At 40.3% G+C, this 12,850-nt stretch overlaps 1 protein-coding gene across 1 annotated transcript in view; it reads right to left on the reverse strand.

The window, feature by feature from the left end:
- snd1 (staphylococcal nuclease and tudor domain containing 1) overlaps positions 1-12,850 on the reverse strand; it is a 172,981-nt gene that overhangs the window by 17,806 nt on the left and 142,325 nt on the right. The window contains exons 19-21 of the mRNA XM_044185773.1: positions 6,472-6,595; positions 4,695-4,764; positions 2,386-2,499 (exon numbers count right to left, since the gene is read on the reverse strand). Of these exons, the coding sequence (XP_044041708.1) occupies positions 2,386-2,499; positions 4,695-4,764; positions 6,472-6,595 (308 nt within the window). The remainder of the gene's footprint in view (positions 1-2,385; positions 2,500-4,694; positions 4,765-6,471; positions 6,596-12,850) is intronic.

A 12,850-nucleotide genomic window follows, 5' to 3' on the forward strand; every position in this document is an offset into this window, starting at 1 on the left:
ACATCTCAAATGCATCAGAGTAAATTTTGTCTTGACACAAAGCCACTGTACAGGAACTTTGCCTACACAAAATACTGTTCAATATTAGAAAAAAATGTGATTTAAATCAAGAAATGTGTGATCAAATAACATGTAATTAATCGGACCCAGAATTAATTGCAATTGAGTTTGCGAAACTCTATGCTATAGACAAGTCATGCTTAAGACTAAATACATGAAATTAGGTAAATAATACATCAATTAAGTTTTAATTTCAAATAAAAATATATATACATATTACTGTGAAAATGTCAGGGTGGATGTGTAGTGTCAAAAGGTATTTTTCAGCCTTGTCCTGTAACCTTTAATTTGTAATTTTAGCCAAAAATCAAAATGTAACCTCTTGCTGCCAGTGGATTTTTTACATGACTGTTAATGATAAAAGGTAGATGGTAATGCATTATAAGTAATGCAAAACCACTGATATTAGGGAGTGGCTATTGTGTGGTTGGACTGTTTTTTTTTTGTGTGGCATTTTTTAGAATTGATTTTGTTCATCTTTTTTACAAGTGCACTTTTGGCATAAATGACTTTCTTTAATCAGCTGACCAGGCATAATAAAGAGGTGGCTGTGTTACCTGAGTGGAGGCAGCTGCTGAGAGTTCACAACATCCGTAATAAGACTGAATGAAAAAGCGCAAAAGATGTAGTAGCAGTTGTTGCTCTGATAGAGGTAACTGCTGCAGATTTCATGGAGATATCGTGCATTGTACCTCCTACTTTGTCAAGTTACCAGTACACATTTCAGGTAAGTGTTTTTCCTACAAAAACAGCAGAACAGTGAAAGGTCACCTCGTTCCTGCCGTTTTCTGAAGATATGTTCACTTTATGGAACATTTGAGGAAACTGCACTGGAAAGCAGCAGAATGATCTCACCGAGAGGAGTTAAGAAAAGAAAGATTTTAAAGCTGACTATGAAGCTATATAACTTGTGAAGACAGACATTTTGTGCAGGGCATCAGGTGGCAGGTTGCAAGACAAAGGCAACAACCTTTCCTATGTGCAGCAGCAAAGCCGCAGTACAAGTGGGGCACCGTGTTGTCAGCGTGAGTGACAATAAAAAGCTTCACATAAAGCAGACGGGAAAACACATGAAAGGGAAACCAAGAGAAAATAGAAAGAATGGGAAAAGGGTTAGACAGATGCAGAGTGACAGAGAGAGAGTGAGAAGGAGAGGTGTAAGGTGCGTGTCAGCCTCCAACATGTGGGGTAAAGCTTTGTGTGTGTGTGTGTGTGTGTGTGTGTGTGTGTCTTGGGGCTGTAAAGTGTAGGTGATGCCTTTGTCCCCCGGAACAACAGATGGGCCACTTCATCCTCCAGGAGACACTGACTCATGAGACAAGTGACAGCATGCATGCATAGACTACCAAGCCCCCCCACCCCCAAGGAATCCTCTAAGTATAACACAATACAATTAAACAGCACCACAGAGTACACCCTCTGAACTAAGCATACAGTTGAATCATAACCTCTGCCAAACAGTTTCAACAAAAACTGAACACTATAACCTTCATGAAGGTAGGATTTATGTGAAAACTAGTTATTAATTCTAGGAACATATGACATTACAAACATGCAAATGCTCTGCACCTTATTTAGACTAAGTGGAACAAATACCCTTTAAACTAACACACTCTTGAATACACGCGCACACTCAGCCAATTAAAGACATGGCTTAGTACTGTGTCAATCAGGCACATACCAAAAGAAAACATGTTTGTATCTGCACAAACTATTCAGGATGCTTGCGGCTCAGGAGGCAACCAGTGAGTTGACCCCTTGACACACACAAAACACAGTCACTCACACACGCAGAGACAAATACACACACACAAGTGGTCACCAGAGGTTGAGTAAACAAGATTAGGGCTACAGAAAAAAAACAGTAACTGCTGCTCGGCTATCAGACATTTATATGCACAGACACATACACAAAGTCTGGGTCTGGTTTGTTGAAGAAATATAGTATACCTGATCAAATAGCTCATAAAACATTAATGTCTCTATGCTACTATGTCAATTATTCTCAATTTGTTTGCAACCAAGTAAATCAGTGGCTTGATGTTTGTCATTGCTCTGTCTGCTTTGTACTACATGCATTTTGTATGAGCATAATTTTCACTAACACTTGCTTAGAATGAAAACTCGACCCTGTCTGTCAGTTACAGACTTATCACCTCGTGCGATAAGTGAAACTCAAACAGTTTTTATGTCTTGCCAGGAAAGTCAACTTTCAAAAGCTGGCAGAAAATGAGACTGAAGAAGTTGATATCGCAAAGTTAATTTAGAAGCTTTCAGCTGCAACACATATCTCTACTCTGCATGCGCGTGCATCTGTGCACTTACGTCCTGTGGGATCTGGATGAAGGCAAAGGCATACTCGGTGGCCTGTGCTGGCAGGGTCCTGGTGCTGAAGGCAGGGGGAATGGCAGCCAGACGAGTGGACGACACAACTTCTCTCTGAGGGAGGATGAACGGAGGACAGAAATCAGACCCAATATAGAACATTTTTCAAGATAGTCTTCATGGTGTTTATGGATGCAATCATACACAAAACGGCATTTATTTTTCTGTATTATCAATATTAAGTCCAAATACTGTAACTGTAAAGTTAGTAAAGTCTGGGTTTAGGGTAAAAAATAGTAACTGTTGGGAAATTATTTGTTAATGATTTTGAGGTTTTGAGACAGTAAAGTGAAGCTCAACAACTATTGGAGTGTGTGTTTGTGATGATGACTATGTCCAAGCAAAGATGACAGACATCTCCTGCTACAACTACACTAAAGGAAGCCAACAGAGATTAAGGCAGAAATGTCTGGCTTGTTCAGTTATGATACAGATACATAAAACAAACATGTAACAAGGTTGTTGAAAGCTTGCTTTCTGGATTTTTTACATTTCAGAGTGCATCTTAAAGCAAATGTCTCTACAAGAGAAGGCCATTCTTAAACAAAACCGCATGTACTCAGGCTGTAAATTCATCCTGTACCCTGTAATGTATTTCTGTTTTTCCTTGATTCTGAATCAATTCTGAAATCCGTATGTCACAACGATGATAGTTAACAACTGTGAAAGAAGGACAGATGCCATTTTGTAGCTTAAGGGCTGCATGCTTGTATGTCACCTTACCAATCATTTCACTAAGCTCCATCTGCTCTCTAGTTCAGCTACAAGCTAAGAGTAAAAAAGACAATAGCCGGCAAGTTGATAGTCACCAGACTCTTGTCAGATTAGAAAACACACCAAAATCAGTAAAAAAAAAAAAAAAATGTGCCAGTGTGCATTTGAGTACGATTATGATTGAAGGGTTCCAGCGCTACACATTTTATGAATTTGTGATCTTTGCAATGACATTAATGTGTGTTTCCCTGCATTTACAACCTGATAAAAACACTTCTGATGTGTGTTTTTAAGAATTGTGGATCTACAGTACAATAGTCAACATGGGTTCTCATCTCTATGTTCGTGCTCACAGGCCAAGTATCGTCATCTTTGGTTTAGCACCCTAGTTTGCAAAATGCACATTACTATACATGAAAAGTATGTGCAACATTTCACTGAAGCAATCACGTGATTAAATTGATACATCCTGACCAATCACTGATCACCACAGGCTGCCTAAAGGAAGAACATGTCTGACAATACAGCCGTTAAAAGAGGGGAGTTAATTTAATGACCCCCATATCTTAGGTTAATGTGTTCATTGGACTGTACAGTCTAGACAGAATACCTTGAACATTTATTATGGATTAGAACGTTAAGATTTATCAACACCATATTAGCACTGTAAATGTGGGCTTTAAAAATGAAAGAAAAAAGTGATCTGCTGTGTTTGCTAATGATCACATAATTCAGTTACTGACCTGTAGACAGGTGGCAATATTACCAACTACTAGCTCATGACACAAAGGCATGAAATCAAGGTCAAAATGACTCAACCTGAAATGACGCAAAACTACAGAGAATGAGGTAGATATCAGCTCGATTTTTTTTTTGTGCCAGGTCGGCCTCGGAGAATCACACTTTCATCAACATGCCAGGACGCATCGCGTCTGCCAGCCAAACCTCGAGCTGTCCCCCACTCTGAGGTCAGTCACACTGTGCCGCTCCACTGCATCATGGGAAATCTCCCGCAGGCCGGGGATTGGCTGCATGAGCCACTTGGTGATGCAAGCATGTGTACGCACGTGGGTAGAAACACACACAATAATGGACTCACAAGGATGTAGTGCCTTCGTCATCACAGAGTAAAAAAATAAGAGATCCATAGAGAGGGGGAGTTCTGCTTTTGTCATTATTATGAAAAGGAATGCAAATGATACACTCAGTTGCACTGCTTCAGTCATAAACAATAAAGGGAAAACAAACAAGCCTGCATCATATTTGTCCTAAAAACTCCAGCTGAAAGGACACATAAAGGCTGTTAGGTTGCTTTGAATGTGGAAATAAGCAAACAACTGGTGTCTGAATAGATGCAAGAAATAGAAAAGAAATCCTTCTTCACATACTAGATTCCCTCTGGCTGTGGGTTTGGCCGTAACAAAACTTGGCTAATGTTTGTATTTTTTGAGCCCCAAACAATAACACTGTTTTAATGATAATGCAACATTCAACACTTATCACACAGTCAAATTCATGGTTACAAAGTTACTCACATTGCCGTAGTCAATGTAGAAGACATGAACCTTTGCCGGTGACTCAACTTTCTCCACTCTGGCTCTGTACCTGCAGCAGCAAAAGAATAATTCAGAGAGAGAGAGAGAGAGAGAGAGAGATGGGGGGAAGAGAACAGAGCAGAGGAAAACAGATGAAGACAGAGGGCACAAGAGGAAAAGGAGATGAGTAAATGATTCCATGCTTATTTCCCTGGGGAGAGGTGTCTGTTGTGATCGGGGGGGGGGAGAGCAGGAGAGGATGAGCAGGCCGGGGGAGTGAAGGGGGGCAGAGGGGATCTATCAGGACGGAAGGGCTGTGAAAATTGCACAGAGGCCTCTTTGCAATAAAGGACAGAAATGTAAACCTATTTTTGCCTTGTAGCAAATAACTTTAGTGCATTAGTGCTAATCACAAAAACCCAGCAGGAAAGAACAACAAAGTATCTGAGTAAGAGCCCATTCCTACTCATGAATTCATAGAGAAGTTACAGAAGAGCACGTCGTCCTCAGACTCAATTCAGGAAGCGTCTCTTCATCTGACCATCACTTGTCTGACTCTCAACTACAACAAATAAACATGAGCTGGGAGGACAAATTGGCTAAGAACCAAGGAAAGCAGGAGGAAGCCAAATAATTAGAGCCACATGGGCAAAGAGAGAGACAAGAGAACAAAGTTAAAAACCAAATAAGTGATTAACAGGAAGACAAAGAACAGCAATGAGCGCAGACAGCAACAGAGAAAGAGTGAGAGACAAAGTGTGAGTGACTGATGAACAGAGGTTTTTCTTTTCTATTTACTTTCACTCTGTGATGTTCTAAGAGGCCTTGAAAGGCGACAAATTTCTAATTAGCCCCCTAATGAAACAAGCTGACATTCCACATGCATCACAGAATACAAAGATATGGACACAGAACAATGAGAACATAAACATAGTTAGCTCGCTGAATAATATAGGACTGGTAAAAAAAATAAATTAAAAAAAAAGACAAAAATCTCATTTTGGAGCAGGATTACTGTTTTGTTGTTGAAAGTAACAAGAAAGACAGACTTTTCTATACAAAAAAGGCTGAAGAAAGTGAAGGTTAACAACAGATGGCCTGTTTGACTTGCATTGGATGCAGGGGCAAGAGAACAACTGTAGTTTTGCCCCTTAAAAATCTGGAGAGGAAGATGGAGGGAAGGATGGAGGAACACCTGTGTCGGGGAACATTTGGTTTTTTAATCAGTTTCATGATCTTTTTTCGTGGGCACCTCATTGACATATACGCTCTCTCTCCCTCCCTCGATCACTGTGACTTTTATCTGTCCCCATGACCATCTGTAAACTTCCAACATCCGGTGAGGAGATTAGATGAAGAGGTGTGTGTGTGTGTGTGTGTGTTACTGTCAAGCAACTGCTGATTCCAAAGGGCCAAAGCAGTGGCAGTGAGCTAATTACACCCTGTGGGTGTCTGCAGTCAATGCATCACAAGGAAAAAATTAAACATCAGGTTTTCTTGAGAGGGTAAAAAAAAAAAAACACACACAAACATATATGTCTCATGGAAATGTAGCTAATCAAACAGGTGTAAAATGTCTTAGTTGTAGTAGATTTTGTTTCAGGTAATTATAAATCACCTGCTTGCAAAGTAACTTCTAACTGTCACAAGGGAAGCTGCTTGATGTAGGTTAGGCATAGGGTTCAGGATTCAGTTTAGAACCTGAACATCTTGCTAATAGGTTAAGGTCATTGTAAAGCTTTTCAATATCACCACAAGTATCAAAATGTTTGCTTACCATTCGTCATCAGCAAACTTGGCTATGCAGTAGTCCCCTCGGCGTGCAACGTAGGATCCTTCCACTGGCGGCTGGGCGGCGATCTCTGCTCTCATGGTCTCCATCAGACTCTCCAACTGGCCTCCTGACAAAAGATACAGACATGAGTGAGATGGAGACAAACTAATTTACTAACCAGTAATTCTCTCAGCTACAGAGGTGCAAGCACGTTGCTTTGGTTTGGATGTTGGCTTGACTGGGTGTGATTGACAGAGGGCGGGTCCAAAGGCAGCAGAAAATGAACACACTTGCATCTTAACCCTGCCAACCTCCTAAATAGATACATCAGTATAAATAAAGTCTAATACAACTTTGCAAAGTATGACTGTGTACTTCTTATGCACAGACACAGGCTGAGGATTTTTTGGAGGATTGTTTATGCTTTTTGTAACTGAATGGGAGTGCTTCTCTTAATCATTTTCCTTCCTCTTGTTATGAAAAAAAAAATAGATGAATTACTTTATTATAAAACACCTAGGTTCCAGTTACATTGCATCACTGCCTTAGAGAAGGTACTTCAAACCTTGATTCATATGGTAAAAACAAATAATACAAATCCTTCTTGGTGGAGCACACAGCTCCCCCCACAAACTCAAAAGGAAATTTTATAAAAAACTTTATCTTGGGATAAAGAGAAAAGACAATGTTATTTAAGGATTTTTTTCTTAATTACTCCAGTGCAAATGGTATTCCACAAATTAACTCAAAACCCATTTTAACCCCAACTGCCCTTTAGAGACTGAGACCAAAATCTAAATAATCTGTGGTTCTTGTAGCTGTTAGCCCATTAGCACCACACAGCTAATGATGGTTTGACACTGTTGGAGAAATACAGCTTTGAGTAAAGTGAGCCAGCTCTTCCAGTGGGCCCTCATGGCCTATCAAGCCATTATATCATGTGCAGCAGACCTATTATGGTGGATTCAAGGCGAGAATGTGGCTGTCGATATGGGCTGGAGTTGGAGAAATCAGATATTAAGTCAGTGCTCCATGGAGTCAATGACTGCAGTAAGTGGCAGCCTGATTTGCACCCATCAGTTGCAATCGGAGAGCTGATTGTGAGCACCACTAAATATGTGAATCTCCAAGAGAGCCACTTCCTGGTGTTTGTGTAATATGTACACTTTAGTTATTTGTGTATGGTAGAGTATGTTTACGCATGCATGTTTATAAGTGTTCACAAGTGGCTGTGTGTGTGTGTGTATGTGTGTGGTGCATATGAAATGTGCGGAAGCAATTACAGCAGCTAGTTTAGTAAAGTGGCCAATAAGAAATTGCATCGTGGCCATTTTCACTGATCTACCACCTGGAAGGAGGTTTTGTGGGTAGACCAGGGTCATCAGTAATGGAGCATCTTTAACCACACATGTTCATACAATGGGAGGGTATAAGGAGGCAAAAATCACTACCACACTTTTCCACAGTATCACTGTTGCTGCAGTGAAGAGAGATCTTTAGTCGTAGCAGTGTGTCCTTGTACTCAAACAACTGAATCCAAAAACTGGTGTAAAACTGAACCTAACAGACTTAAACAATGTATGGATATAGAAAGGGAAATATTTGTAATGTTGTAAAACAACTGATGTTTTCCCTGAGGAATGTGAGGGAGACGGAAGAAATGGTTCACTTTAACTGCAAACAATATATATTTATATCTGGATCTGGATAAATCTAAGGAAAATATGGACATTAAGACAGCAGAGTAAAAACAAATAATACTCGACTTGGTTCTCATGCCTTTTTCTGTGTAAAATATCTAAAATAACTGTTAAAAAAAAAAAAAAAAAATCAAAAGTCCAACTAAACTAAATTGACTAAGATGAATTAAATAAGTTGGTTTCCCCAGTTGAACAGTGGACTATTTGCAAAATTTGAGTATGTGCAAATAGTAGGGAAACACTGTGTGCTCTCACACTGCAGACTGTCCTGTCACTGTGCCTTCAGTCCAAATGCTCTGACCAGAAAAAAAAAACTCTTAAAGCTACAACTTTATGTATCACTAATACAACTGGAATATGCCTTGGGTAAAATCAAGACAGAAGAGAAACCTCATTACTGACCTCTGCATGTAAACTTACGGTTTTACAGTAACCTGGTTATTGCAGCTCAGGTAAACACATTCTCCTATTTCCTGTCTTAACATGATTTCTCCCACTAACCTGGTTTCCTGTGTGTACGTAAATGCCGTCAGTGTGTGTGTGTGTGTGTCTGTGTGTAAAATTACTAAATTCTGCTTACTATGCATGTTACTGTACTATCAAACAGCAGCTTGGAGGCAGGTAGTGCAGCACTACAGGCTCAAATGATAAATACATGCCTTTCTTTACTCCTTTACTGCTGCGGTGAGTAGTTATTAACACCTAATATTATTTATGCTATTGGAGAACAAGAAAATATGAATAATGATGCTGTGTTCCAAGGGTTATCTGTGCTGAGACAGCCAAGCAGCTGCCAACCAACCACAGACAGGAAGCCTTTATTAGCATGATGTCAAACGTAAAGAAAAACACCAGCGAGGGGTACGGAGGGATTTAGAGTGTGAAGGAAAAACTAGGAGCTCAGTTTGATTGTGGAGGGGGTCAGGGCGGGGGCGGGGGGTCCAAACACCTTATTGGCCACCCACTACTACACCAACTGCTGATGAATGCAGTGAGGGGAATAGGAGTATAAATACACACATGCACACACCAAACAGACGCATCTTTTTTTGTAGAGAAAGCAGTTTTTGGAAAACATGTCAGATGAATTCCTTCCCGAACCCCTCGCTTCATACGCACAAACACACACACACAGAAGTAGTGTGGTTACATCATTATGCTCCAGCTCTGCCATGGCGGCTTGGCGCAGACTTACTGGAATGGCACTGGGCTACAGCCGTCACAGCTAGCCACCTCCTTGATTTATTAATCTAATTTAAAAAAGTTAGTGTGAGCCTTCCTTCCTTCTCAGAGTGTACTAGTGTGCATTTGTGTGTGTATATTTACACACTGACTTATATATTTATTTCTGTTCCTGGGCCACTTTGGGTCCATAGAGAACCGAATAAATGACACATGAGCTTTAAGAGGGTTCTACCTGCTATATAAAATCTTACATATATTCATAATCACGCACAAGGCCTTAATGGATGGAGCCTCTTAGCTCAACCTAATTAAAATCCTTTATTAATGTAAATGGTAAAGTAGGATTGAGCAACAGTATGGAGGTGCAACTCTAATATGCGTAATATCCCCATACATTAAATGGGGGAAAATTCTAACACGCAGTGAACTGATTAGCTGATGATGAGCTGATATGAAGTGAACAAATCTCTGCTTGTCAGAAGTCTGATAGCCAATTCCTTGCTGTCAAATCAGATGGTCTGCTAAAATGCTTTCTACGCCACCATGCTGTAAGCTTTACAACTTCACTTACAATGCAGTCATGCGGCTGCTCCTAATCACGCTCATTTCTCCTACTTGATCCATGGCTAGATGGTGTTTTCTCGTGCTCAGATTTCTTGCTTTGAACCAGTTGAAGAAGCTCTGAAGGCATCCATTTCTGCCTCAAGCCCATGAGTGAGCCTATGAGCCTATCGTTATATTTTTTAAAACAGATTTTTACTGAAAAATACCCTGGTTTCTTAAAAAGAGATGACAAGGATTGCACAGTATGTTCCCACAAATTTGTTGTGTTTCCTCCTGCAAGAAGACTGATCACAGCAGTTCACAGGATTCATGGTTTTAGGATGCGTCCTTAAATAGACCAGCTAAAAACATTCATGCAATGCATATCTGACATGGACAGACTCACATACACACTGATATACCATGGTTAGCAAAGAGAAATGTGTTTAAACCGAATATATATCTATGGCATTGATGAACTCCTTAAAGTTCGATGCCTTCATTTTCACAGGTGCACTGATGTTTGGTGCAGCATGTGTTACAAATGTTGAGTTGGTTTTGTTCGGTCTGATTCTGATTTTGTCTCCGATGTTATTTTCCATGTCTCCCTGCAGGCTGATAAAAATAAGTTGGACTCAGTATGTGTTCTAGTATAACTTTTCTATAGGTTTAATTTGCCTATATAGGCTCTGGTTGGGGTTATGCAGTCAAAGGGCACTGACAGTGCAGTGTTATGGATCACCAATTTTAACAAGCTGATTTATGATCTGCTGTGACCCATAGATTCACTCCAATTACTTCCAGTCAAACTATAACAATAAATCTATGTCCATCCACTGTCTGGCATGAATCCTGGCTTGTTCATTGCTTTTCTTTAAAGAAAAGAAAAAAAGTCTCCCGATGTCCCTCTGTGCTATCTTTCACAATTTGCTTCATGACTACAACAAAACAATTAAAATTTTTTTTTTTTCTAGCTTCAAATTAAGCTGACAAATCAACTTTATTGTAGATAAATCAATATGTGGAACTCTAAAGGATCATACATATGAGGAGTTAAATATAATACATCCTTATTTACTGGATACCTGTTTTGCAACACAGCTCTAGCCTTTCCTTGTCTCAGGCAGTATCCTCATAGAATAGTAAACTGACACTTTTTAATTCATACACAGTCCCTGTGTACTTCTGAGCATTATCTGACGTACATGTCCACATTTGGAAGGTGTGCTGCATTTAGTATGCACAGTGTGCCTCGTGCATTATCATTATTCTCTGTTGGGATTTACAGGTCCAATTTGTTGTGCAGGCTTCTTGGACAAAGGTGAACTGGCTTTGGGGATACGAATTTATCAGGAACTCACGTGCAGGTTTAAGTCCAGGTGAGCACTTGTCGACAGAGGCACGGTCAGGAAATGATTTGCATAAATATGTATAGCGCAACACAAAGAAATATACAGAAAAAGCAGCATCGAAGAAAACTGAAATGAGCTTTACATGCTGCAGACGAGGCCCTCTGGGGTCAATTGAGCAAAGTCTTATGCAAGTCCAGCATCCTAGTGAAATTCTGAATGAATGTGAACATTAGGAAGGAAGTGCAGCTAGGACACTCTGCATTACAGTGGCAGAGTCCCATTTAATGTTGGCATAAAGACAAACTAAATATCTGCGTGCAGAAGGGGTAAAACATGTCGAGCGTGAGTGCTCATTTTGTGTTGAAGAGAGAGCCAAAGCGATGATTCAAAAAGCAGCCAAACCACTGACTGTGTTCTGATGCTGGCCAATTTCTCGCTGTCTTTATCTCTTTATTCCTCTGTTGTTTTTTCTTCCTCGTTCTGTAATTTGTTTATACACCATTATGGCTGCAGCTGTTTGTAAATCATATATAATTACATTGTGAATGCCCAGCGCAGAGTGAGGGAGCGATTAGGCTTAAAAACAAGAAAACAATGGAGAAGGAGAGACAGAGAAACAGAGAGAGGGTAGAGAGACTGACAACAGTTTTACAGGTTGGTTATGATCATATTTGATTATATTGTGGCACACGGTGTGTGAGCAGAGACAAGGGGGGAACAAAAAGCCAATGAAAACAGTGAATCATGTGCCCTTTCACTACGCATCCCAAGGCCGTACTGAATTCTATTAAGCTGTTTACGAAAGCCATTAAACCCCAGAAGGGTAAATAATCACAATATGACAGCAGCAGAGGCCAAGAGAGCAATGGTTGCTTATGAAAGCAAACCTAATTTCCCGGCTTATAAGAATGAAGGAATTAAGAGTCAAAGTGGAGTGCATATATGAAAAGGACACCTGCTGGGAAACAATCGACTGGAGAGGATCTGGAAACATAAACCTGGCAATAATTGACTGTAATATATGAAGGAAAAAGAAAGGCAACATCTAGAAGAGACACAAACTGAAGCTTACTCATAAATATTTTTTGCATTAACATTCCTGCTCATCTTAGAAATACTGCAGAGCCTTTGCTGTGTGCCCTGGCTGACTGGTCAAAGACTGTGTGGACACATGGATGATGCATCTACCATCTGAGAGATTCACAGTCGCTGAACAGAGCTTTGTGCTTTTGCTCACCTGTTAGTTTGGAGTGTTAAATATGCATGAGGTTTGGACAGGCTTTATCCTCTGGGGTAGAGGAATGGCTGCGTTTCAGGACATGTAAGCAACACTTCAAAAGGTAAAAGGACGCACTGACAAACAACAAAACACAGGCTCTGTACAGTATGTACTGGCTTGCGAGGCCTGAATTTGTGTGTGCGAGCAAACGCACACAGCTGTTATGAGTCTAATGACCCCTGTGGTTGGTCAACAAAAAACTGGCACTCACCCGGGGATATTTGTACACTTTCTGAAGACACAGTGTGACAAGGAGGGAGCTAAGACAAGAGAAAGGCCATTTACTCCCCTTCCTGAGTGATGTTTAAAGTGGTGTCAGCATC

The sequence above is a fragment of the Siniperca chuatsi genome, linkage group LG23, assembly GCF_020085105.1.
Source record: "Siniperca chuatsi isolate FFG_IHB_CAS linkage group LG23, ASM2008510v1, whole genome shotgun sequence".
Lineage (NCBI taxonomy): Eukaryota > Metazoa > Chordata > Actinopteri > Centrarchiformes > Sinipercidae > Siniperca > Siniperca chuatsi.